This window comes from Pipistrellus kuhlii, unplaced genomic scaffold (genome assembly GCF_014108245.1).
Source record: "Pipistrellus kuhlii isolate mPipKuh1 unplaced genomic scaffold, mPipKuh1.p scaffold_m20_p_7, whole genome shotgun sequence".
NCBI lineage: Eukaryota > Metazoa > Chordata > Mammalia > Chiroptera > Vespertilionidae > Pipistrellus > Pipistrellus kuhlii.
Window position 1 is genome coordinate 40723726 of NW_023425573.1, and position 27197 is coordinate 40750922.

The 27197-nt window shown below is 37.3% G+C and overlaps 1 protein-coding gene across 7 annotated transcripts; it reads right to left on the minus strand.

Moving 5' to 3' along the window:
* Positions 1-488: 488 nt before the first annotated feature.
* BBS5 (Bardet-Biedl syndrome 5) lies at positions 489-27197 on the minus strand. 7 transcript variants are annotated; one of them, XM_036421950.2, is made up of 12 exons: positions 27029-27194; positions 24344-24426; positions 20164-20229; positions 18631-18680; positions 18341-18468; positions 13280-13439; positions 10842-10937; positions 8608-8670; positions 6555-6689; positions 2266-2349; positions 1353-1376; positions 489-1200 (listed from the first exon to the last, which is right to left on the minus strand). In XM_036421950.2, exons 1-12 carry the CDS (start codon positions 27085-27087, stop codon positions 1099-1101), a joined length of 1050 nt encoding a protein of 349 aa, XP_036277843.1. In that variant the 5' UTR covers positions 27088-27194; the 3' UTR covers positions 489-1098. The 7 variants fall into 7 exon arrangements, with proteins under 7 accessions (XP_036277843.1, XP_036277844.1, XP_036277845.1 ...); XM_036421951.2 differs by having other exon boundaries at positions 13280-13415; positions 27029-27191; XM_036421952.2 differs by lacking the exon at positions 8608-8670 and having other exon boundaries at positions 27029-27197.

Consider the following 27197-nt stretch of genomic DNA (forward strand, 5'->3'; position numbering starts at 1 on the left):
AGATACAAACACCATGATATGATATTTGAGTATTCCTTACTAGCTGATAAGTTTATAGTCACTTTTGCTTGAAAAACTATTTAAACAATATTCCTGGTAGCATTTGTGACCTTATAAATTTTTTCAACAACCATTTTCCCCCCTTAATATTGGTTATCATATAACCCCACTCCATAAAATGTAGGAATCCTTTCCTATTTAAATAAAGTATTTGATAGGTTTTATTCATTGTTTTTATTAGACGCAAGTCAGCTCTTGGTTGAACCTTATCTTAAATGTTTTTACATGCTTATTCTGTTCCCTCTAGAGAAAGAGGGTTTCTTTGGCTAATTTCAATGATTTGACAAAGGTTCCTAATGACGCTTCTTGATACAAAGCAGTGGCCAAAAGCACTGAGGCCAGAGATGTCACCACAACTTACCTAACCAAGAAATCAGAAAACTGATTTTTGAAAACTTCAAAGAAATTTAAATTAATACAAACAAAGATGAAGTCGATAAATGAACTATTTATTTATAAATTATTTTAAATTACTTACAAAATAAAATGTATTCTTGCCAAAACTATATTGAATTTATAAAACTGCTCAAAACTTTACATGGGGTTTGATATATTCCAGAGTTAGCTATAATTTTTATAGAAATGATAACTTAAAAATGACAACTTTAAGGGTTGTAATTTATATTAGAGTTTGCATAAATTATATTTAAATCATACATTTAAAGCAGATTTTTATAGTTAACAGTTGTAATTTGATTGCTTCATAAGAATAATCTTATTCTTTTAAACAATACATTCAAAACATTAAGTGCATAAAATTTTTTATTAAACCCAATGTGATACATTCATTTAATATCCACAGACTAATAGTTTACAAGTATTAGGAACAAAATAGACATATTTATAAACCGGATACATTTTCAAATATAATTTTTTAAAATACTGATGTTAAAGCATAAATGAAATTTTCTTCAATCACTAAAAAACTTTCTTAAAAACTTTTTTTGTAAATGTAAAAACTATTCCATGCCTTATAGAAGACAACTAGTATCTTTAATCTTGAGATATCTTTAAATAAAAATCCAGCTCAACTCAAGATCAACTCATTACTTCCCAAAGTCCCTGTAGGGTGAATCCATCCTTCAATTTCTCTATTGCAAGCCCCAGTTCTTCTGAAAATACAGGTTCACGATCTTGTTGCTTTTGGGGAGATAAGAGGATGAGATGGGAATAGAGAAGGTAGGCATGGAAGAGGAAAAAAACAAAAAATAGGTTTCACATAAGTTTGTGAATACTAAATGTTGGAAAATAGAAAGCATTTTTTTTATATGCTATAGGTAAAATATCCTTACCTTATTGCCATCAGCAAAATAAGCCTATAACATAAAGAAAATTATGTGACATAATATTATAATAGGTCAGTAAGCTAAGGAACAGGTAATTAATTTACAGAACAATTCTGTGACAATATATTTTATATTCTGTTACTATGTGTCTAATAATTTTCTTAATTATCTTACAATGCTGGTAGCAGAATTTGCTTTTTCTGTCTGTAATTATTATTATAATCAAGAGTTGTGCTTTAAGCTCTAAAAATTGTGCTTTGTTATTCATGTATAATTAGCATTGTTAAAAGATAAAAAGTATGACTTAGAGGGTAATGAAATATCATCCCTACTTTTTGTTTACAAGAAGATGGTGGCAAAACAAAACAAAGCAATCAGCAAATTCATAGAGTTTAGATAATAGTAGAAGTTTATAATTAAATATTTTATCCTAATTTCACATTTTTGTTTAGTAATATATGTTCTCAGAGAGGTATTCTGGTTAGACTTTTAGACCATAATATAAAGTAAGCATTATTATTATTTTGACTATTAATTACATAATACAAATTTAGAAACAGTAAAGTTTATTGTTAAAATGAATATTCATTTTAAGATAAAATACCTAAAAATTGAAGATAATACCTATAATTAGAAAGAACAGATATTAAATTAATTTAGCATTTTCTATTAATATGGAAAACTTTTCACAATTCTGAAATCTGAATAACTGTGTTCTCAAACTATTTCCCAGTTTGGTAATTAAAAAATATTTTCACACACACACAAAATCCATAACTTAAAAAAAAATTATACTCCAACTCATGTTTAAAATACTCTCAAAAGTCTCAAGTAAAACGGTATTTACATACTTAATCTATAATTTAATAAAACGTGACTCAATCACAAGAAACTGAGTAACCTCCTTTGTGATGCTCACCACAAAAGCGTCTGGGTGATCATCAGAGTCTATTTCTACATCATCTTGAATTTGTTCAACTGTCAGAGCTTCAAGAGCCTGTGGCTGAAAATCAGATGTTAAAATGCATTAAAGAGACAATGTTAATTAAACAATTTTAGTAAAATTTGCTGAGAATTATAAATTTGTAAAAGGATAACACAACTGTAAACTATTCAAGTCTTATAAAGTTCATTGTATAACATACTCTATTAAAACTAACTTGGGTAATAAAATAAGTCAGTTAAACCTAAGCTTTTAAATCTGAAATTGATAACATCAAAAGAATTAAAATGACAACAAATTTACACATCCTCAATATGGTATTCTAAAAGAAATCTTACAGATAGAATTATAAAATAATACAGATATTCTAAAAGAAAAAACTCTCATTGAACTTTATCTGATTTTCTTTCATACAGTTAAACAAAACAAAGTTTCCCCCCAAATAATCATTTAAGTAGAACCTGTGAAAAATAAAATAACTAAGTTTTGTAGGGAGTATTCTAAAAGTTAAAACATAATTTAATACTCATACTTACGAACTTGTTTTTCAAATACTTGAGTATCCTTGGTATATTAGGTACTATACTAGTGCTACCAAGGATTTAAAGTCCCTGACCTTAACCGAGAAAGGTCTGTAATCTAGTGGGAGGTGGGGTAAAGGATAAAACATAATTACAAATAACTAAGTATTAGGTTGAACCATCTGAAATTGCCATTTTTATTAGCTGAAAATGGTAAAATGTTACTAATATCATTGGTTTAACATATGAAAGTAGCTGTAACAAAAGCAATATCTATTATAATCAAAAAGTTTGGAGAAAGCACAACTTCTGAATTGTGAATCCCAGAAATTTTCATGACATAAAGGTCTTGATCTAGGGCTTTTAGGATGAGGGTGATATTTTTAGGGAGGATTAGGGGAAAGGGTATTTCTGGCAGAGGGGATCAGCATCAGCAAAGGTGAAAAATCACAGGATGTGGCTAGAGAATAATGAATAACCCATATGATCAGAATATAAGAGTTCCATGAGACAGAAGGAACTAAGTAGGGCTCTAGTATTGAACAACACTAGGGAGCATCATTCACACTAAAGTTCATGTGAACAATGTTCTCTAGAGTTGAACAGTGTACATGTACAACCAGACGCTGTGGCTGTGCAGATAAGGTGAGAAAGGCAGACTTAAATCTACTCAAATTCTTTAATATCAGCTCAAAAAACGTGGACTTTATTGATAGGTAATTTGGGGGGATGGTGCAGAGGGTAGAATGGTATTGCTTGACTAGAGAGTGAACTGATTTCATATTCTGAGATTAGCCTCAGTGTTTCAAGTATGTTCAAGCTGTGTGACTGTTACAAGTAATTTAACCTATCTAAGGTTTCCTTAACTGTGGATGAAGATGATAATATACGTCATAGTATTGTTGAAAGGATTAAATGAGATGATGCATACAAAGTTCTTAGAGCAGTGAATGGCAAACATGTGTTCAACAACTATGAATATTCACTAAGAATCTGTTATGTACCAGTTGAGACTGCTAGAGATATAATGGTTAAAGAAAACAGATCAAAATCTTGACTTCATGGAGTTTATTTATAGCAGAAGAGACTGATTAGTGTTACCAAAAATAAAGTAAGCAGAATGAGGGACAAAAAAGTGATGGGAGTTGCCATTTTATTTATTTATTTGTTTGTTTGTTTGCTTATTTGTTTACTTATTTAATGTTAACCCTCACCCAAGGATATTTTTCCCATTGATATTTAGGGAGAGTGGAAGAAAGAGGGAAAGACAGAGAAACATCGATGTTCAAGAAATACATCAATTGGTTGCCCCCTGTATCAGTCCTGATCAAGGCCCAGACCAGGGAGGAGCCTGCAACCAAGGTATGTGCCCTTAACTGGAATAGAATCTGAGACCTTTGATCCTCTGAGCCAAACCGGTTAGGGTGGAGTTGCCATTTTAGATGGATAGTCAGGGAAGACCTCCTTGGAGAGGTAGCTGGAGGAGGGATTTGTATGATGTGACAGAGTGAGCTATTATGGTAGGCTATTATATGTACTGGGGCCAAAGAAGGGGGAAGAGAGAAGTAATGGGTAGAACTAACAAGCCAAGTATCTCACAGGTACCAAGCATTTTATAGATATGATCAATAGCATTTTTATCAATAATTTAAAAAAAAATATATATTTTTTTATTGATTTCAGTGAGGAAGGGAGAGCGAGAGAGAAACATTAATGATGAGAGAATCACTGATCTGCTGCCTCATGCTGGCCCCATACTAGGGGTTGAGTTGAACTGTGTGACCTCCAGGTTCACAAGTCGATAGATATTCAACCACTAAGCCAGGCCTGCCGGGCTATCAATATCTTCTTTTGCTGTTTAGGCTATCAATAACTTTTAAAGAGATATTATCTTCATTTTATTTTTTTAATTAAAAATTTGTTTGTTTGCCGAAACCGATAGACCATCGGCCTGCGGACTGAAAGGTCTCGGGTTTGATTCCGGTCAAGGGCATGTACCTTGGTTGCGGGCACATCCCCAGTAGGGGTTGTGTAATAGGCAGCTGATCAATGTTTCTCTCTCATTGATGTTTCTCTCTATCCCTCTTTCTTCCTCTCTGTAAAAAATCAATAAAAAATATATTTGTTTGCTTTTTGTTAATCTTCACTCAAGGATTAATTAATTTATTTTCCATTAAATTTTTTTTAGAGAGTGGAAAGGAGAGGAAGGGACAGAGAGAGAGAAATACTGATGTGAGACACATTGACTATTGCCTCCTGCCATGTGCCCCACCTGGGGCCATGGACTGAGCTTGCAATTGAGGTATGTGCCTTTGACTGGGATAGAACCCAGGACCTTTCAGTCCACAAGCCGATGTTCTTCCCTCTGAGCCAAACTGGCAAGGGCATTATCTTCATTTTATAATAAGAAAACTGAAACTCAGATTTGCCTAGGATAAAAAATAGTGAAGTTAGGATTAAAGTTGGGTTTGTATGGAAAGGAGGAGATAAAAACAGGGAAGAGACTGGTATAATTAACTGAATGTGTAAAGTAAGATAATGGGAAAAAGCCCTGGCTGAGTAGCTTAGTTGGTAAGAATGTTGTCCCGAAATGCCAACGTTGTGAGTTTGATTCCCAGTCAGAGCACAGATAATAATTCAACCAGTGAATGTATAAATGAGTGGAACAACTCAACATTTCTCTCTCTAAAACAAACAAACAAACAAACAAACAAAACGGGAGAACTCCATGGTTTTGAGTACAGCCTACTTCGACAATGCTAAAGATAAATAGTAAATAAATAGATAAATCAGCAGGATGCTGCTTTTGAGAAACATGCTGCCATTTTAAGTATGCCAATTTTGAGATACTCAACCAAGTCTAGTGTATTTTACTGACTTTGAAAATTATTTACTTAAATTACTAAAATAAAATTTTAAATGAGAAATTAATATAGATAATATATGTGGTATGTCATATGGCTCAACATGCTGAGTACCGTTAGGGACACTGATGAAAGAGTGAATAACAAGGACTCCAACAATAGAGTATACAGTGAGGGCCCAATAAAACAGAGCAAGGGGACCTGTGATGGAGTGGTCGGTGAGGGTCCCAGTGAGCGAGCCTCTGGCGAGGGTACTGATAGAACGCACAGAGAGGGCCCTGTCTCTAATGCAGTGGCTGGTGAGTACATAGTGATAAATCAGATGACAAGGGTCCTAGCTGAAAGTAAAGCCAAAAGAGAACTGATGTACCTCGAGAGTCAAACCGTGAGAAACCAGATATCATAGGGAGATAAAGAGCAAGCATGGGGGGATAATATTGAAAATATTTCATAACTGGTCTTGCACAGGAACTGAGGAATAGGGATGGACACAGGCCATATTGGTGGAGCAAACTCCTGCAGCTGCTATGCTGTAGGAACTTGGAGGAGGAAAATGGTGTCTGAAGGTTTGCCTGGGCGAATGGGAGGCTGAAGCAGAATAAAAACAAAGCTTACAGAGTGAGAGGTTCTAGTCTGCCGACATCAAGGAGCCTTGTATATGGGGAGACTTCTCTGGATAGGCTGCTCACCGAGAAGGGCAGGAATTAATGATGAAGCAGCCCGTGAGAAGACAGGTGGTGAGCAAAGAGCAGAGTCTGTCTAATTGTCCTTTTAAACATAGTTTAAAATTAAATTGTACTTAATGTATTTATATCAGAATTTTATAGATTGTGTGAAAACAATTCAGCAAACACTGTACTTCACACAGTGAGCAAATTACCTTTTCTTCCATCTCATAATCTACTCCAAATATAGGACTGGCAGAATAGACTTTGTGAAGTGAATTGATTTCCTTAACTGATGCTTGTAGTTTTTCCACAGGATCTATTTTAAAGCCAAGAACATATCCTCCACTCTACAAGGAAAAATAATGAAAAAACAAGAAACAAGCCAGAGAAATGGTATTTAAGGCTATACATATGGATTTTAGCTCTAATTGTTCTTATTTCAGAGCATAATATGTAAGCTGATTTTTTTAAATAAAAATTTTATTATTAAAAACTTCAAACATAAACAAAAATAGAAAGAGTACAGTAAGCATCCTAGAAGCAATCATCCAGTTTACATCCAGTTTACTCTTCCATCTGTAACCACACCCTTCCCCAGATTTCCTCCCCTCACACACACAGGATTATTTTAAAGCCTATCCATATATCACATCATTTAATCTGTAAATATCAAACCTGATATTTCAAATTTAAAGATATACTGTAGATTGTGATGACCAAGGGAATAAGTTTTTATTGTGAAGACCTTGAAAAGAGATAAGGGAATGATCTACCTGAGGCTATCACCTTGAAAAATGAAAAATTCTGTAGCTGCCCTGGCCAGCATGGCTCTGTGGTTGAGTGTCAACCTATGAACCAAGAGATCACAGTTTAATTCCTGGTCAGGACACATGCCCGGGTCATGGGCTCAATCTCCAGTGTGGGGCATGCAGGAGGCAGCCAATCAATGATTCTCTCTCATACTTGATGTTTCTATCTCTCTCTCCCTCTCTGAAGTCAATAAAAAATATCATTAAAAAATTTACTAACTATTGTATATGATGCTGGGAAACTTTTATTCTTTTTAAGCTTCAAATTTTTAACCATAAAATGGTTAACAAGTTGTATTAAATAAAATAATGTAGCCGAAACTGGTTTGGCTCAGTGGATAGAGCGTCGGCCTGCGGATTGAAAGATCCCAGGTTCTATTCCGGTCAAGGGCATGTACATTGGTTGTGGGCACATCCCTAGTAGGGGGTGTGCAAGAGGCAGCTGATTGATGATTCTCTCTCATCGATGTTTCTAACTCTCTATCCCTCTCTCTTCCTTTCTATAAAAAAATCAATAAAATATATTAAAAAAATGTATAATGACATTTTGTACCATTCCTAGAACACAATAAGCACTCAGTAAATGGCAGCTTTGAATCAACAGGCCATGGGAAAGTAGACATTTATTTATATTTAAACTTAGAAATGAGAAGAGGAGTGATTTTACAAATAATAAATTTTTTAAAAATATATATATTTTATTGATTTTTTACAGAGAGGAAGGGAGAGAGATAGAGAGCTAGAAATGTCGATGAGAGAGAAACATCGACCAGCTGCCTTCTGCACCCCCCCCAACAGGGATGTGCCTGCAACCAATGTACATGCCCCTGACCGGAACCAAACCCGGGACCCCTCAGTCCGCAGACCGACGCTCTACCACTGAGCCAAACCGGCTTCGGCACAAATAATAAATTTTTATTTAAATATATTTCTTAAAAAATCTGTTATAATGGGGCACAGCAATTTATAATTAGATACAATATAATATTGAGAAAATAAAGTCTCAAATGTGTATGTATATCTGTATATATCTGTGTTTCTCAAACACAGTCTTGTGAATCAATCAGATCTGAATTGAAACCTACCCCTACCATTTACTAGTGAGAACATGGGCAAGGTTCCTAAATTCTCTAGGCCCCAGTTTCCTTGACTGTAAAACGAAAAAATAATAGTAACTGTATCATAGAGTTGTGTAAAGATTGAGATAATGCACAAAAAGTACAGTGACTTGACTCTGTCATTAAACATGATAATCATGATAGTAATGAGTATGTTTGTCCAACAAAGAAACATAACCAGGATTCTTTCTATGGGGACAATTACTCTTCATATAACTTCATGTTAGAGCTAAGATTCTTCTTGGATGTAAACTGGTTACAGTATAAATAAAACTAAAAGTAGACTCACATAGTTTAAAAAATCTATTGAAGATTAATAAAAATATTAAGTATCTTACCTGCTGAGAGCTTTCTATGACAAGAGCTAACCCAAATTTTGAATCTCTAATCTTTATTGAACGCTAGATGTAAAATGAAAAAGAAAAGAAAATGCTGTTTTTATTATCTGATAGTAGTGAATTTTTAGCATATTTTTTCAACTTTCACACAATAAACCATTTTTCATAGCCTAAATAAAATAATTATTTTTTCCTTCATTATACTCCCACAGAGATATAGTAAGATGGAAACTGGCAAGGATATATATAGGAATTGGGTCAGGGCAATGGCTGAGGTGTTAAATGAACTGAAGTTAGACTATGACTGCCTTAGTGACAGACTGTGATGATATCAGCTTGCAAGCTGTTTGGGCCTGGCTGAATTCATCAGGAAGGCATACTGGCAACTGTACTCTTAAAGAACAAGAAGTACCCTATTTGAAGAGCAGAAAGCACAGGTTACTAATATTTACTACTCATCAATTATTCAGCATTATAGAATTTAGGTTAGGTAAGTCAAAACACATGTAAATACAAGATAAAACAGCAATGAACACCAAAAGCACCAATTTATCAAATACCTATGTGGACTATGTCACATCTTCCCAGCCATGATTATAAATTCTTGTATTTTGTTAAATGGCCAGAAATAATTTTCTTCCCATCAGTATCTATGATTTTCTGTTTAACGTGTTGCTTTTCACCACCTGACAGAAAGCTCCTGAATGGCAGGAACTGTGAAGTTCTGGTTCATAATTTTTCTGATTTTATCTCTAGCATCTAGCACAGAGCAGCTTCTCAATATCAGGCAAATGGATGATTAGATATTTTAAAGTAACTCAGAAATCAAACAATTTAGCAAAAGATAGGCTTGGGAATATTTTCCAAAGAATCATCCTTCTCATAGGCCAAGAAGTCTCTTAAAAATGACATTTTCCAAATATACATACATTGTATCTAATCCATAAATATTTATTAATGAAACTGCTTAGTCTTAATACTATTCTTATATTACTACATTAAAGGCAATTATCATAGAATAACTTCATAGGATTTTCATTAAGTATTTTTATGTTCCATCTAATTTGCACTAGGTTGTATGTAAAATAAAATTCTCCAGTTTATTGTTTATTATTTGTTTCTCATAGCATCAACAGCAGAGTAAAAAGAACCACTTTTATTTTATTTTATTTTTTAATATATTTTATTGATTTTGTACAGAGAGGAAGGGAGAGAGATAGAAAGTTAGAAACATCGATGAGAGAGAGTCATCGATCAGCTGCCTCTTGCACACCTCCTACTGGGGATATGCCCGCAACCAAGGTACATGCCCTTGACCAGAATCGAACCCGGGACCCTTCAGTCCCCAAGCCGACGCTCTATCCATTGAGACAAACAGGTTTCGGCAAGAACCACTTTTATATTTTTCCAAAACAAATTGGTCTTAGATGTAGTTACTTCTTATTTTGGATTTTAACAGCTTCAACTTAAGCTAAAACCATTATCATCAAAAACCATATTGATGCCAGTACCGGTTTGGCTCAATGGATAGAGCGTCGGCTTGGGGACTGAAAGGTCCCGGGTTCGATTCCGATCAAGGGCATGTACCTTGGTTGCGGGCATATCCCCAGTGGGGGGTGTGCAAGAGGCAGCTGATCGATGACTCTCTCTCATGGATGTTTCTGACTCTCTCTCTCCCTTCCTCTCTGTACAAAATCAATAAAATATATTTAAAAAAAACAAAAAAAAAACCCATATTGATTTCTTTCACCAAAGCTGTATCAGAATACGATGTAAACAGTTCATTCAAAGAATGAACGATTTTATTCTGTCTTTAAAAGGGTTTGAACAGAATTCTCCCTCCAGGGAGCATTCCCATGCCCTTCCCTGTGCACCAGAAGGTTGCAGGTTTAATCCTCAGTCGGAGTGTAACTGATTGATGTTTCTCTCCTACATAGATGTTTTTCTCTCTCCCTCTCTCTGTCCCTTCCTTTCTCTAAATATATCCTTGGGTGAGGATTTAAAAAAATATATCCTTTTTGTTTGAGCAAAAAGTAGCAAGAAAGCCACAACTGGGTCTTTTCTATGTTGAAATAGTAAATTATCAACATTTAAAAGTATGCTCTCAGCTAAACTGTTGCCACTTAAAAAGGCAGAAAGATAACTCATCTAATTCCCAAAGTTCTCTTAACTGTTGAACAAAAATTAATTACTCTGCATTAAAATGAGGTAATCAAAATGCATCATGCACTTACAATTTGCAGATATGGTATACTGACGTTAAAACTGTCATTCATATTTGCATGCCACACAATTCTCACATTGGTAATAAAAAAGGTTCCCAAATTTCCCTATAAAGGAGAGTAATGAGAGATACATCAATGATAATTTGTTTGAATAGTTATTCTTTATTTTCTAAGCACCAGAATAATTCTAATAATCACTGCAACAGCAAATACCAGAACTGAGTACGGGTATTATGGAGTACAATTAGATTACTGAGAGCATGGCTCTGGAGTTAGATAATCATTATACCACCAGTACTTACCAGTTGTGTGACCCAGGGGCAAATATCTTCTTGGTGCATTGTATGAAATGTAAAATGAATACCTGATTAAATAACCCATGTAAATAAAGCCCATAGCACAGTGTCTGGCACACAGTAAGCATTGTCAAGTGTTAGATCTTCCACACTAACTACAAATCAAACTATAGTTACAGGCCCCTCAACATCTTTCAAAATTATCCCAATATGATAGACAAGTGCCCTAAAAAATCTGTAAGACCTAATAACATGGCACCAAAATTATCTCCCTCTATCATTTATCTATATTTTCCACTTCCTCCCCACCACATACATTAGAAAAATTTTCTTTGTTTTATACTTTGAGGTTGCACATAAAACATTAACTAACAAACCCAAAACTTAAAAAACCTTCTCCTGGAATGACCAAGTTTGGAACAGCAAAAAAGGTCACCTATTTCCCAATTATAATGAAATTAATAAGAACATATATAAGTACATATATTCCCCCTCTACTCTTACCTTGCAAAAGTTATCATACAAAAAATTTTAGTCACCATTATTCCCAGCCCAAGTCCCATTAAACAATACTAAATCTACCTTTAGAAGGAATAACTCTTTATAACATTGTTTTCTCTTATTTTAGAAAAAGAGAACTTATAAAATACCATAAAGACTTTTAAAAATAATAGAAGGGCATATTTTATTTATTATTTTTCAATAAACTTTAATTAGGTTGACAATAATATCCCTATTTTCAATAAAATGATATATCTGATCATTTTGGAACATCTTAATTAAAAATGCCAGCTGTTCTGCTAGGTGGTAAGGATCTAACTATGAATAGAGTAACTTCACTCCTACCCATATAAAGCCTACAATCTAATGGTGAGCACAGCTGTGGCAGCGGGGCCAGGTTGAGTGGCAGAAGAGCTACGCCAGGCCCTGGCTGGGACTCCTCCCCAGCCACCTGCCATTTTGGCACTGCTACATGCCCCAAGGGGTCCCACATTATGAGGGTGCAGGCCACGCTGAGGAACCCCACCCACGCATGAATCCGTGCACTGGGCCTCTAGTCTAAAATATTTACCATCTGGCCCTTTATAGAAAAAACTTTTCTGACTTCTGATGAAAAGGAGTTAGTCAGATAGGGAATGTATATATCCTATAGAACCTTCATCATAGTTTAAAACTAGAATTTTTCAAATAAGCAAAGTTTATTTATAATTTAAGTTTATGATTCAATGTTTATTTTAGCAAGATGCTCTTCATTAAAATATTATAGCTTTACCACATGTTGTCAGTGTTAGATTGTAACACATATAAAAGAAACTATTCTTAGAGACAAATTTTTCTCTAGAAATTAATGTTACTTATTCAAACTATTAGTTGCTTACATGTTTCAACTAGTAATAAATTTCAAGAGTAAATGAAAAGCTACAATAATGGATACAGGAGTCACCAAATGAATTATATATTTAATTCCATAAAGACCAGATTTAAAAACTTTTGTGATGTTCCAACCCTTAGCTCTCCTCCATTAGTACAGGTTATCAAGATGTGGAGTGCAGTGTAGTAGCTTAGGGATAGATCATGGCTCTGGGCTAAACTACAATAGTATGTGATGCCGAAACTTGTTTGGCTCAGTGGTAGAGCGTCGGTCTGCATATTGAAAAGTCCCAGGTTCGATTCCGGTCAAGGGCATGGACATTGGTTGTGGGCACATCCCCGGCTGGGGGTGTGCAAGAGGCAGCTGATCGGTTTCTCTCTCGTTGACGTTTCTAGCTCTCTATCCCTCTCCTCCTCCTCCCTGTAAAAAATCAATAAAATATATTAAAATAAATAAATAAATAAATAAATAAACAAACAAACTAGTATGTGAGGTCACTTGACTGTTAAAGGCCTGAATTTTTCATCTATAAGTGAATAGAGGCTAAACTAGAGATGATCTCTGAGGTCCATCCCAGCTCTAAATGCAATGTAGGACAAATGTTAAACAGAACAAAACCATAAAAATATGAAAATTATATTTTATATGAAGTTATGTTAATTTATCTAGAGGTATGATGCTAATTTTAACAATTAAATAAATATATAAACCTAATGATAAATGGAAAAATGATTACCAAGGCACAGATTTAAAAGATTCATTAGTTTTTTGTACAATACCTGATCACTGGATAAATTCCATACTCCATTGATTTTATCATATACATGTTCTTGTGGTAATAACCTTAGTTCCTTATTTTGAATTAGTGCACTTCTCAATTTAAAATCACGATACATTTTAGAAGTTTCATATGCTCTATAAAAGAGAACAAACAAAAGGCTAAACCAAACTGAAAATGCAATTTTCTTTGTTTATGTTAAAATATACCATTGTTAGTACTTATATACATCACTCAAGTAATTATCACAGTAAATAAAAATAAAAAATTCTTTTCAGCCGAAACTGGTTTGGCTCAATGGATAGAGCGTCAGCCTGAGGACTGAAGGGTCCCGGGTTTGATTCCGGTCAAGGGCATGTACCTTGGTTGCAGGCACTTCCCCAGTAGGGGGTGTGCAGGAGGTGGCTGATCGATGACTCTCTCTCATCGATGTTTCTAACTCTCTATCCCTCTACCTTCCTCTATGTAAATAAAAAATCAATAAAATATATTTTAAAAAATTCTTTTCAGTAAGTTTTGGTGATTAGTCTTTTGTAGACTGTCATTTTAGTGTAGCACTTACATATTTTATCTCAAAACTATTTTTTAGATGTCTAATTTTTAAGGCACTACATATTACACAGCACAATGAGAGGGCACAGATTTTCTCTCAAACCAAGAAACAATGCTTCTATATAATAGACATGAAAAAAAAAATTTTTCTATCAAAATACTTCCCTTCATTTGTTTTAGTCAAAGGCACCATTATTCTTTTTCTCACTACAACTTGAACAAATTATGCTCACATCTACCTCTACACAGAAAATTAGAATGAATCTGTACCAATTCCAAAAGAAGCCCTAGGACAAAGTCTAGGACAGTGTGTGAATAAAATATCTATAATTTTGTTTTCTTTCCATGTTTCTCTATTAATAAATAATAAATACAGAAGAAAATTCTTAACCTTTTAAAATTTTATTTTTCAATTACAATTTACATTTAATATTACTTCGTATCAGTCTCAAGTGTACAGCTTAGTGGTTAGATAATCACATACATTACAAAGTAATTCCCTGGCATGTCAAGTACCTACCTGGCACCATACATAGTTATTACAACACTAGTGGCCTGGTGCATGAAATCTGTGCACATTAAAAGGAGATTAGAGGAGATATTTTAATATTGCTATTTGCTCTTTCTCTATAATAGAAGTGTCAGAGATGAAAGAAAATTAGTAAAATGTATATGAAAATCTTCCTCTTGTCAGAGTCTGGGTGCACCATGAGACCCAGAGTCAAGTCCCTGCCCACCTGCACACGCCTTGAAATTGCATGAGATCCAGACCAGGCCGGCATCACCCCCATTAGGTGAGATCCAGTTCTGGCTGATTCCACCTCTGTCAAGCCCCACTGGGTTGGGGGTGTACCCTCAGGTCCCCTGGCACAATGCCATGGTGGGGGAAACGGCCTGAGGTTCCTCATCAAGCCCTGCTGGGCAGGGGGCACAGCAGGAGGTCTCCTGGTCAGGTGCCAGGGCGGGGTGTGTGGCCTGAGGTCCCCATGCCCAGCACCGGTGTGTGTGTGGGGAAGCATGCCTTGAGGTCCCCTATCAAGCCCTGCCAGGTGGGGGTTGCGGCCTCAGATCCCCCTCCCAGGCCCGGTGCCATGCAGCCTCAGGTCCCTGCTGATCACTCATTACAGCTTGTTATGGGAATGCTGCCTCTGCTGTGGGCACAGCCATCTTGTGTTATAGGAACCTCACCTCTGCTGTGGGCACAGCCATCTTGTGATGGTGTGAGGGTCAATTTGCATATTACCTCTTTATTATACAGGAATATTGACTATAATTCCCATGCTGTACTTTACATCCCCATGACTATTTTATAACTATCAATTTGTACTTCTTAATTCCATTGCCTTTTTCACCAATCCCCCAACTCTCCCCTCCCACTCCCCTGCAATCATTAGTCTGTTCTCTGTAGCTATGAGTCTGTTTCTATTTTCTTTGTTCATTTATTTATTCTTTAGCTTCCACACATAGTGAAAGCATACAGTATTTGTATTTGACTGATTTCACTTAGCATATCCTCTAGGCCCATCCATGTTGTCACAAATGGTTATGATTTTATTCTTTGGTAAAAAGAAATTCCATTTATTGATTTTAGAGAGGATGAGAAAGAGAGGAAAAGAGGGAGAGGGAGAGGGAGAGGGAGAGAAAGAGGAAGAGGGAGAGGGAGAGGGAGAGGGAGGGAGGGAGATAGATTTGTTTATTCTACTTATTTATGTATTCATTGGTTGATTCTTATATGTGCCCTGACTGGGGATTGGACCTGTAACGTTGGCATATTGGGATGACACTCTAACCAACTGAGCTATCTGACCAGGGCAGACTTCACTTTTTTTTATGGCTGAGTAATATTCCATTGTATATATGTACCACAACATTTTATTCACTGGTCTACTGATGGGCACTTGGGTTGCTTCATATCTTGGCTACTGTAAGAAAATTCTTAACTTTTGATTAATTAATTCTAATTTTACTCCACAAAAATATAGACTAATTTACCCATATAATGAAACTAAAAGGTTTTCTTAGCCTAAATAACTTTAGAAGTCATTCATATAAATTATAGTACTCAGTGATAATTTTTTCATTTTTACTCCAATTAACCTTCTAACATATAAATTGTGAAAGTAGGATACAAACATTTGCTTATAATCTTAATTTCCTTCAGTGTTGTAATTATCAATATTTAATCAGGGGATAAAATGGAAACTATTTATGTTGTAAATTATTTTTTGGGAAACACATAACATTTTTATAATATTAAAGAAAAGCAGCCGAAACCGGTTTGGCTCAGTGAATAGAGCAGTCAGTCTGCGGACTGAAAGGTCCCAGGTTTGATTCTGGTCAAGGGCATGTACATTGGTTGTGGGCACATCCCTGGTAGGGGGTGTGCAGGAGGCAGCTGGTCGATGTTTCTAGCTCTCTCTCTCTCTCCCTTTCTCTCTGTAAAAATATCAATAAAATATTTTTAAAAAAAGAAAAGAAAAAAAAAGCAGCTTCCATGTTCCTTTCAAACTTGATTTTACATTACTTCTCTAGGTAAAGTGAAATAAAAAGCTAAGGTTTAGCTATACACCGAAGAAAACTAAAATATGTTTTCATGCAAACTTACACACAAATATTCACAGCAGCATTATTCATAATAGACAAAAATGTCTATTAACTGATGAATAAACAAAATGTGTCCATACAATGGAGTATCATTCAGCTATAAAAATGAGTAAAATACTGATATATGCTACAGCATGATAGACCTTGAAAACAATATATAAAGTGAAAGAAGTCACACACAGCCCTGGCTGGTGCGGCTCAGTTGGTTGGGCATCGTCCCAGGCAGTGAAAGATTGCTGGTTCAATTCCAGGTGAGGCACAGGCCAGGGTTTTGGGCTCAATCCCCAAGTAGTGGGTGTGTAGAAGGGAGCTAATTAATGTTTAGGTCAGGCATAGGCCAGGGTTTTGGGCTCATCCCCAGTAGGAGTTGTGTAGGAGGAAGCTAATCAATGTTTCACTCTCACATTGATGTTTCTCTCTCTCCTTCTCCCTTCCTCTCCCTCTAAAAAAAAAAGAAAAAGAAAAAAGATGGGTCAATTGACTTATTAAAAAAAAAAAAGAAGCAGCAGCTGGCTCTGGCAGGGTAGCTTCCTTGCAAGTTTGATCCTTAGACGGGGCACATACAAGAATCAACCAATGAATGCATAAATAAGTGGAACAGCAAAACTCTCTCTCCCTCAAAATCAATAATTAAAATTAAAAAAAGAAGTCAGATATAAAAGATCACCATATTATATGATTCATTTTATATAATATCAAGAATAGGCAAATCCATAGAGACATTAAGTAAATCAGTGGTTGCTATGGCAGTTTCTTTTGGGGTGATGGAAATATTCTATAATTGGGCAGCAATGATATCTTGTGAATATACCAAAACTACCAAAGTGTAAACTTTAAAATACTACATTTTATGTTATGTGAATTATATATATATAAAACACACACACAAAACAAAACACTAAACCACTGTATAGATTTAAACAATCAACAAAATTAAAAACTAACAAACTAGGAAACTGTATAAGAAATACATTTGCAATATACAGTATATGGCTGATAGAGACATAATTAAGAAATTTACAATAAGAAGCTATAAATAACCCCCCCCCCAAAAAATTTCAGCATCACTAGTAATAAAAGAAGTACATGCAAATTAAAACAATGGTATGAATATATATTATATCTGTGTGTGCATGTGTGTATAAATTTGTATATATATATATTTTGCTGTCATCTTAGTCAAGCTTTTTAAAAAAATCATAGCACTTAGGACTGATTAAAAAAAAAAGAGCTCACTTAGGACTGATTAAAATATAATAATAAAAGAGCTTGTCCAGGCCAGTTTGGCTCAGTGGATAGAGCATCAGACTGCGGACGGAAGGGTCCTTGAGTTTGATTCCAGTCAGGGGCACATGTCCAAGTTGTGGGCTTGATCAATGGTTCTCTCATCATTGATGTTTCTATCTCTCCCTTCCCTTCCCTTTTTGAAATCAATAAAGAACATGAAATAAATGTTTAAGAATAAGTGATTTATTAAAAAAAAAAAAGGAACTGAGATGGTGAAAAAAGAATTCAGCAAACAAATAAAAAACCCAAAATAACCACAAAACAAAACAATAAAACTCCTTGGGGAAAACACCCAGACATATTTTCTACTATTAGAAAAATAATCCTTTTAAATCATTAATTAAATAACTTTGTTATTTACATTGAATGAATTTTCTATTCCCTTGTTACTATTTCAGTAGAAATTTTTTTAATGAATCTTCAATAGTCCTATGTGCTTTATAAATACCTTCAAAGTGTTTACTAAATGATAATACAATGTGTTCTTCTATATATCTTCAGGATATTTGCAATAGAGCTTGGAGGAAGATAGCACCACACTTCTAAACTTTAGTCTCTAAATCTTTATACCATAGAATTATTATAAAAATATTCAGTAATCCACAAAGTATTATCATACCTGTGTACTGCAATCACAGAAGTAAAAAGTCTAGGACTTCCAGGAATCAAATTTGTAAATATAAACTCAAAACGAGTACTGTTACATTTTGTTAGTATATAAAGGGCTTCAGTTTGGCCTCGTAATTTCTGTAAGGACAAATGTATTTAAAAGTTCAGATTTTAAAAGCAATTTCTCACAGTGAAAACAAAACCAACTTCAAATATCTCATGTTTCTTCTATATATATATTCGAGATATATATATATATATATATATTCGATATATTTCAATAAGGTTTTTCAGACTTACAGAGTTAGCAGTCCTTGTTGTAATAGTCAGTATGCAGTTGTAACCGATAGCTAAAATTCAAAAGCAAAAAATTTAAAGAATGTAATACAATAAATTGAGAGAAAAAAAATCTATACACAGAACTTTTAAGTTTTAAAAAATTAAATGTAAAAATATAGCTTTTAAACATTTTCATGAAACAACTACAAATTTAAGTTAAATAATGAAAAGAAATGGAAAGTCAATTCTGCCCCTTTGAACAAAGACATTCATAACATTGGACAAAGAAAATTTACTTCTCTAAAATGTACAGTATTGTTTACTGAAAATCTTAGCATCACTACATCAAGAAAAAATGTCTATGTGGATAATATAAAATAAGTGTGTGTGTGTTTTTGTTTGTTTGTTTGTTTGTTTTTTAATTTCAGAGAGAGACAGGGAGAGGGAGAAAGAGAAAGATCAATGATGAGAGAGAATCATTGATCACCTGCTTCCTGCATGCCTCCTTCTGGGCATCAAGCCTGTAACCTGCACATGTGCCCTTAATCGGAATCAGACCTGGGACCCTTCAGTCCACAGGCCAATGCTCCATCCACTGAGCCAAACCAGCTAGGGTCAAAATAGTTTTTTAAAGTAAGTTAAACAAAATTTAACACAGTAAAAGTATGTATCTTTCTCTTACAATTTAGATTTCCCTTTTTGGGGATTGCTTGAAACAGGTCATAGCAAGTTGTCAAAGATAAACAAAAGACAAACAAAATCATTCAATGTAAAAGTACTAATCTCCTATATGTCCAGGAGATAAACTGGACAGACTGAAAAACATTTCTTTTAAGTTATGCTGCACTTAGGGGCTAGTCAAGGATTTCTGAAACTTTTAGCAGTTTAAAGTTTTTGCCCTGGCCAAGTGGCTCAGTTGATTGGTGTGCTGGATTGGATTGTTGTCTTTTGGGTTCAATTCCTGGTCAGGGCACATAGATAGGTTGTGGGTTCGATCCCTGATTGGGGTGAGTATGGGAGGCAACCAATCAATGTTTCTTTCTTACACTGATGTTCTCTCTCTCTCTCTCTCTCTCTCTCTCTCTCTCTCTCTCTCTCTCTCTCTCTCTCTTCCCCTCTCCCCTCCCTCCCAGTTTCTCTCTCTAAAAGTCAATAAAAACATCCTTGGGCCTTAATCAGTTTGGCTCAGTGGATAGAGTGTTGGCCCTTGGATTAAAGGGTCCTGGATTCGATTCTGGCCAAGGGCATGTACCTTGGTTGAGAGCTCATCTCCAGTGGAGGGGTGTGTGTATAGGAGGCAACTATCAATGTTTCACTTTCACTGATGTTTCTAACTCTCTATCTCTCTCCCTTCCTCTCAGTAAAATCAATAAAATATATTTTAAAAACACACAAATATATCCTTGGGTTGAGGATAAATAAATAAGTAAATAAAGAAAGTTTTCCACATATTTTATAGTATAGTATTTTCGGAAGTAAAAGCCACTGTGCAAGTTCACTTGACAAAGTATTTTTTGTTGTTGTCTAGTGTTGTTATCTAATGAACATACTTACAAAGATTGACTCTTGAGAATGCCAAAGAGTGCCAGAGAATTCTTAAATTTGTTACTAAGAGTCTACCTAAAAGCAAAAAAAAAAAAAAAAAAATAGGTTACCTTAAGTAAGAGCTTATTTTTGCAATACAAAATAACATGAACATGAAACTAATGGCCCAGTATCAGCAGCTCCAAGGGGGGAAAAAAAAGTAAAGTAAACCTGAACATAGTAAACTATGTATCTTAGAGATTTATAATACAACTAGAGGCCCAGTACATGAAATTAGTGCACGAGGGGGTTTCCCCTCAGTCCAGCCTGCACCCTCTCCAATCTGGGACCCCTTAGGGGATGTTTGACAGCCGGTTTAGGCCCAGGGATTGAGCCTAAAATGGCAGTCGGACATCCCTCTCACAATCCTAGACTGCTGGCTCCTAATAGCTCACCTGCCTGCCTGCATGGTCATCCCTGTGCCCACCCCCCCGCCCCCAACCTGATTGCCCCTAACTGCCCCTGCTGCCGGTCAGGTCACCCTAACTGCTTCCTCTTTGCCGGCCTGGTCGCTCTTAACTGCCCCCCGCCCCCGGCCTAGTTGCCCCTCACTGCCCCCTGCCAGCCTAATCATTCCCAGCTGCCCCGCCCCCCACCAGCCTGGTCACCCCAATTGCACTCCTCTCTGACCCCCCACCCCTCCAGCCTAATTGCCCTCAACTGACCCCCCCTGCCGGCCTGGTTGCCCCCAACTGCACCTTGCTGCCAGCCTAGTTGCCCATCATGGCCCCCCTGCCAGCCTGGTTGCCCCACACTGCCTGCTTGTTCAGTCGTTTGGTCATCCCTCACTAACTCCCCTGCTGGCCTGGTTGTAGGCAGCTATCTTGTGAGGGTGTGATGGTCAATTTGAATATTACCTCTTTATTATATAGGATTAGCATATTATGATAGCATTGAGAAGCCCTAAAATAAAACTCTCTTAACTTTGTTTAACAACATTTTTTCAACAAATTATAATCATAGAAGTCTTCTATGAGTAATCTATAGCCAGGTCATACTCCTTCCTCCCTGAAAACCCCTAGAATATCTAAAATGAGACTAAACATGTATGAATGTTGGGGTGAGATGGGATAGGAGATTATAAAAATAAAGGAAGGTGTCCTCAAGAGAAGCTGCAGAACACTACATGGTATGCTTGACAAATGATAAGTAACCCAGCCTGGCTAGAGTGGAAGGTTCACACAAGATCATAGAAGAGAGAACATTGCATCTATCAGTCGGGGTCAAACAGAAAACAGATGGCACACTCAAATTAGAATAATTGAGGTTTCTATACAAAAGGATTTATTACAAAGGTGGGTTGTCAGGAACCGTAAGTGAATATAGTAAATCTATACCACCCAGGCCAAGAGGGACAAGGATAGGGAGCAATTAACCAAATGAAGGAACAAGGTCTTAAAGAGCCAAATGTGTTCAGATGAAAGAATGTGGGGAATAAACACCCAGACTGCACTCTCCTGCCTCCTTTGATCTTCTGCCTTGGTTTTTCCAACCAAAAGCTAGAGTGTACAAGACCTTTGATGTAGTCTGTACAGTTTCTCGGGAGAAAGGAGAAAGGGTGGAGAAGGTGCTGAGTCTGGAGGGACAAATGGACGACAGTAGCGCATGCAAAAATGATTGTTTGTGGTCAAAGAGTTTGCCTTATAAAATCACTGACCAACTCTGATCATCTGTTTTTCTGTTCTTGGTACATCTCCGACAAGTCTCCAGCATTCTTATGTTGCCTTTGTCCTGCTAAAGGACCCCATCGTACAAATCCAAACCCAGTATTCCAAGCATAGACTTTTCCTGTCTTCCCAAACACCAAAATATAATTCTCCGTTTTTCTTAATCTTCCAAACACTGAAATATGGCTGTTTCATTCTCATTTAGCGTCAGTGTGAAAAAGCTAATCTGGTAATTCCATATCAGAGTATTTACAGTTGAAGTGGATTAAATGTGCTAATCTTTTGGGATATTTATAGTTTTAACATGGGGCTTCTGAACTTGAGAGTGACTTAGATGTGTTATTTTCACACTTCTGGAAAGGAGGGGGAAGAGATAGCTAGAAGACAGGATTCTTTCTCCCTCCCCCCTTTTTAAAAATCCTCACACAGACCAAAACCAGTTTAGCTCAGTGGACAGAGCATCGGTCTGCAGACTGAGGGGGTCCCAGATTTGATTCCGATCAAGGGCAAGTACATTGGTTGCAGGCACATCCCCAGTAGGGGGTGTGCAGAAGGCAGCTGGTCGATGTTTCTCTCTCATTGATGTTTCTAAGCTCTCTATCCCTCTCCCTTCCTCTCTGTAAAAAATCAATAAAATTTATATTTTTAAAAATCCTCATACAAAAATGTTTTTTTAAAAATTGATTTTACAGAAGAGGGAGGAGGAGAGAGAGAGAAACATCAATGTGATAAACATTAATTGGTTGCCTCCTGTACTTGCTCCAACCAGGGATAAAACCTGAAACCTAGATATGTGTCCTGACCTGGTATCAAACCCTCATCCTCTTGGTGTACAGGATGATGCTCCAACAGCTGGAGTCACCTGGCCATGGTCCATTTTTCTTACTTTCTTATTAGCCAGAAGCTCTGTACACTCCTGTAAAATTCCATTTTCTGAGCAACTGTTTCTGAGGTGTGTTATTTTTATTAACAGTAAGGTTTCTGGCCAGGAAATGTTTTTCTTCCCTCCTTCACAGTGCTAGTATAGGGTACTGCACTCAGTGAGTACACTTAGTCTTTGCCTGGACCAGTGGGTGGAATGTCACATAAGAACTCCTGCCAATCTGTATGAGACCAAAACTTTCTCTTGGCTTCCTTAAGTTAATTCAGGTTTGTTTTTTGTTTTTTTTCCAAGATATGACCATCTAGAGATTATTATTCCATCCCCAAAGGCACACACTAAGACTTCTTGTTTGCTATCAGGTGTTGATACCTCATGCTCACCTGGTCTTGGCGTATACTAGGAAGCATTTCAGAAATGTGATCTAAGCGTTTCTTTAATGATGGGCTCTAGCTTTTGACAGTATCCACCTGTAGCTGGTGATGATGCTAGGTTCTCCTCACAGAAAAGAAAGGTTCAGAGAGGAATCAGCCACTCAAATGCTGCAATGAGTATGTTATAGCAGTAATGGTTACTGTTCTAGCTCTAGGATTTACTGATCCTTCTTACTTGAATGAGATCTGCTCCTTTTCCTCACTTTTTCTCTTCAATAAGAGGGTTATATCCCACCCTAATAAACCTCCTCTCCTCACAAACATCTTTTTAGATACACTAAGCTGCCCACTCCTTATTTCCTATGTTTTATCTTGAATAACAGTAATATGCATCTACCACCTCTGACCACTGGTCACTGGCTCCCCACAGCTGCTTGGGAAAATCTGTTTTGAGAGGGACTCTAGAGCCCAGGCCTGTTGCTCCTCGGCGACATGCACAGACGTCTCACACAGTATTTTCTGATTATAACTTATAACTAGACTTCACAATACAGAACTGAATTTGCTCTCCACATGTCGATCTCTGGGTGTCAGTCAGGGGATTGTGCATTACTCTTGGATTTCTCTTTTCTTTTTAAAACACATTTTATTGATTTTTTACAGAGAGAAAGGTAGAGAGATAGTAAGAAACATCGATGAGGGAGAGACATTGATCAGCTACCTCCTGCACAGCCCCACTGGGGATGTGTCCAAAACCAAGGTATATGCCCTTAACCGGAATCGAACCCTTTCAATTCGAAGGCCGACGCTCTATCCACTGAGCCAAACCGGTTTCAGTACTCTTGGATTTCTTAAAAGGAAGCGAAGTTCATGAAGCATAGCTATGGCTTATTTATGTTCCAATACCCACTATTCTTTTCTTGGGAGAGGCAGATCCAAAAGTCAGAACTATCACATGACCCTTGTAAACAAAGCTCCTGGACTTTTAACAGCTACATTGGATAAAGCTGATGTCAGAATCAGGGCTTACCGAAGGACCAGAGACCTGAGGGAAGAAGCTGTATTCCCTGGCTACAGGTTTAATACCTACCCTTTCTTCCATTTCAGCCTGAGGAAAGTCTTAGTGGATTTAATGCTATCACTCTCAGAATTACATATAGTGCTCTTCATATCTTATTCTCCACCTAATATAAACCAGAAATATAAAATGTATTAGATAATATACTTACCTCTCTCCCCATTATTTCCTTTGGTGTCTTCAATTGAATCTAAACAATCAATAAGGACTTCTCCAGGTCTTGTTTTCATTTGTCTAAAATAAATATAAGTACTTCAATTTTAAATAGGGTTCCCCGCTTTAAGCTATAATACACCCGCTTAAATCTAGGTAGGGAGAAAAATGACATATACCTATAAAACAGCCAAGAGTATAAAGTATCAAATGCTCATGCATTGAAAATAAGGTGTTCAAAAACTCCAAGAACCTGGTGATAAGTGACTGGAATGACCAGCACATATACAGCAGCCAGAACTAGAAGGAGAAGTAGGACTTGGAGGGGAAGGAAAGGGGGGAGAGAGTTGGGAGAGAGGCACAGGAATAAGAAATGATAAAGGAATGTGAAGAAACTGGCCTGGCTGGAGAAGAAGGTCTATACTGAGAGGTAGTGAGAAATATAGCTAGGTTAGAAAGTAAGGACTAGATTACGGAGAACCTGAGAACCATAAATACTAGTCAGATAGAAATGGGCCTTAACCTGTGGACAGTGGAGAACCCACCAGAGGTTTCTGAATAGAGGAAAGTATGGAAGCAAAGCAAAGCATCATCAAGACTTCGTAAACAATTAGAAACAGGAGACAAAAGAAAGTAATGAAGAATAGTTTGCTGATACAATGCATCCAGTCTATCAAAAAATACAACAACAAAAAAACAGAATATGTAGGAGAGTCTTCTAACACATTCTCCATAGAACCAACTCAATTTCTTATTGAAAATACAGATATGGTCATGTCACTTCCCTGCTCCAGTCTTCCATGGCACCCAGCTGCCTGAAAAATGAAGTCCAAAATCTCCAGTTGAACATTTCACAATCTGACTAATCTATTTTTTCATTTGTACCTCTCTCCACCCTCTACCTACCAGACATTGTCTTCTCACCAATGAAGTTTATATTTCCAAGACTCTGCCTTCCCCTCCCCCCCCCCCCCCGCCCCCTTTCTGGAATACTTTCCTCCTTGTTTCCTTGACTAGGCTCTAACCATTTTTCAGAGCTCAATTCAAATATTATTTATTTTTTGAGGCCTTCCCGAGGCAGAATCAACTGTTCTGTTTCTACGGTTCCCCAACTTTTTGTTCATGTTTTTTGAATAGTGTTTATCACATTTTAAAAAACAGTTATCAATGTATATCTCTTGTACTAGCATGGGTGTAGGGAAGGGAGATAAATAATTTCCTATTATTTTGTATCTCTAGCTATTAGCACAATAACCAGAACATAGCAAGCATCTGTTAACTGTTTAATAACTAAAACTATTTATGAAATGGATGTTTTCTTGGATCAAGAATCCCCCAAGCCCTAACCGGTTTGGCTCAGTGGATAAAGCGTCAGCCTGGGGTTTGATTCCGGTCAAGAGCATGTACCTTGGTTGCAGGCACATCCCCAGTAGTGTGCGTGCAGAAGGCAGCTGATTGATGTTTCTCTCTCATCGAAGTTTCTAATTCTTTCTCCCTCTCCCTTCCTCTCTGTAAAAAGTCAATAAAAATGTTTTTTAAAAAAGAATCCCACAATAACAGGAAAAAAATCATAGCGTGTAATCTGTAACTATAGTTTATAATTTCATACATTCTCTTCCTTTTTAACTCTTTAAATTTTTTTTTTTATTGATTTCAGAGAGGAAGGGAGGGGAAGAGGAAGAGAGAGAAACATCAATGATGAGAATCATTGATCAGCTGCCTGCCCCTAGTGGGGATGAGCCCGCAAGCTGGGCATGTGCTCTTGACCAAGAATCGAACCTGGGTCCCCTCAGTCTACAGGCTGATGTTCTATCCAGTGAGTCAAACCAGCTAGGGCTCTTTAAAAGTTCTAAGAACATAGTAGTATTATATATTTAGTCACGAGTAAGTCTTGAAAGTTAACATTTCACTTTCCCACCTATTAGTAATTGGGTTCTGTTCATGATAAAGAATCATAGGTGGCGAATAAGTCGCACGTCATTATCCCAAGAACATTGGCTTTACTGTTTCCCAACATTTAATATGCAAATGGGCATTTTCCCCCCTGGACTTTTGGCCAACAGATTTCTAACTCTTCTCTCTTTAAAGCATGAGATCTTTAAAAAAGCTTCTGTCTGAGGGGCTCCAAAAGGGGCTCCTTCTTCTATTGGTTGGATGAATAATCAGACGGAGGCTTACCACTAACTAGTCTGCGTGGTTAGGAGTTTTGGAGGATGCTTACTCCCACCTCCTCCATTTTACTGACAGAAGACTCCAGCACTGCACGGCAGGCGTTTAGCTAAGGGTTCACAATGTGTGCCGTTATTCTAGGCCTAGTTTTAGAAGCCCCGTTTCCTGCGTGCACACCACACGAGACTGCCACCCCGCGCTCGCGTGGGCGTCCTGGGCGCCCAGGTCCTGCGTGGTCCCCGCGGGGTTTGGGCTTAGCCCCCATGGGTCCCCGGGCCGGGATCGCGCGGGCCCGAACCCGTGCAGTTCAGACGCGTTTGGCTGTGACGCCGGCCTCGGCGGCGCCGCAGTGTCCGGCCAATCTAGGGTTCCCCGCGGTGCCCACACAGGCTCAACCCCACTGGCAACCCTCGCCCGGGCCGCCGCTGTGGGGTGCAGGCTCCGCCCGCCGGTCCGGAGCGCGCCGCGGCGCCCCCTAGGGGCTCGTGGCGGCTGTGGAATATCCGGGACTCACTTCAAGGGCGCGTCGAAGCGGACGTCCCGGTCCTCCCAGAGCGCGTCCAGCACCGACATGCTGACCCAGGCCCGCGGCGGGCCCTCTCCACGGAGGTGGAGGCCGAGCGGCGCCTCCCGGCTCCCAGGCAACGGGACGCCTCTGTCGCTACGTCTACGGCGCGCCCCGA

Excerpts from the sequence above, each read along its gene's own strand:
- BBS5 (XM_036421950.2), bottom strand. The coding sequence starts at position 27,087 with ATGTCGGTGCTGGACGCGCTCTGGGAGGACCGGGACGTCCGCTTCGAC. Across the intron at positions 18,681-20,163 it reads ATTCTCAAGAGTCAATCTTT|CTATCGGTTACAACTGCATA; the intron begins GTAAGTATGTTC and ends TTTGAATTTTAG. Across the intron at positions 8,671-10,841 it reads GTATACCATATCTGCAAATT|CGTTCAATAAAGATTAGAGA; the intron begins GTAAGTGCATGA and ends TTTTACATCTAG.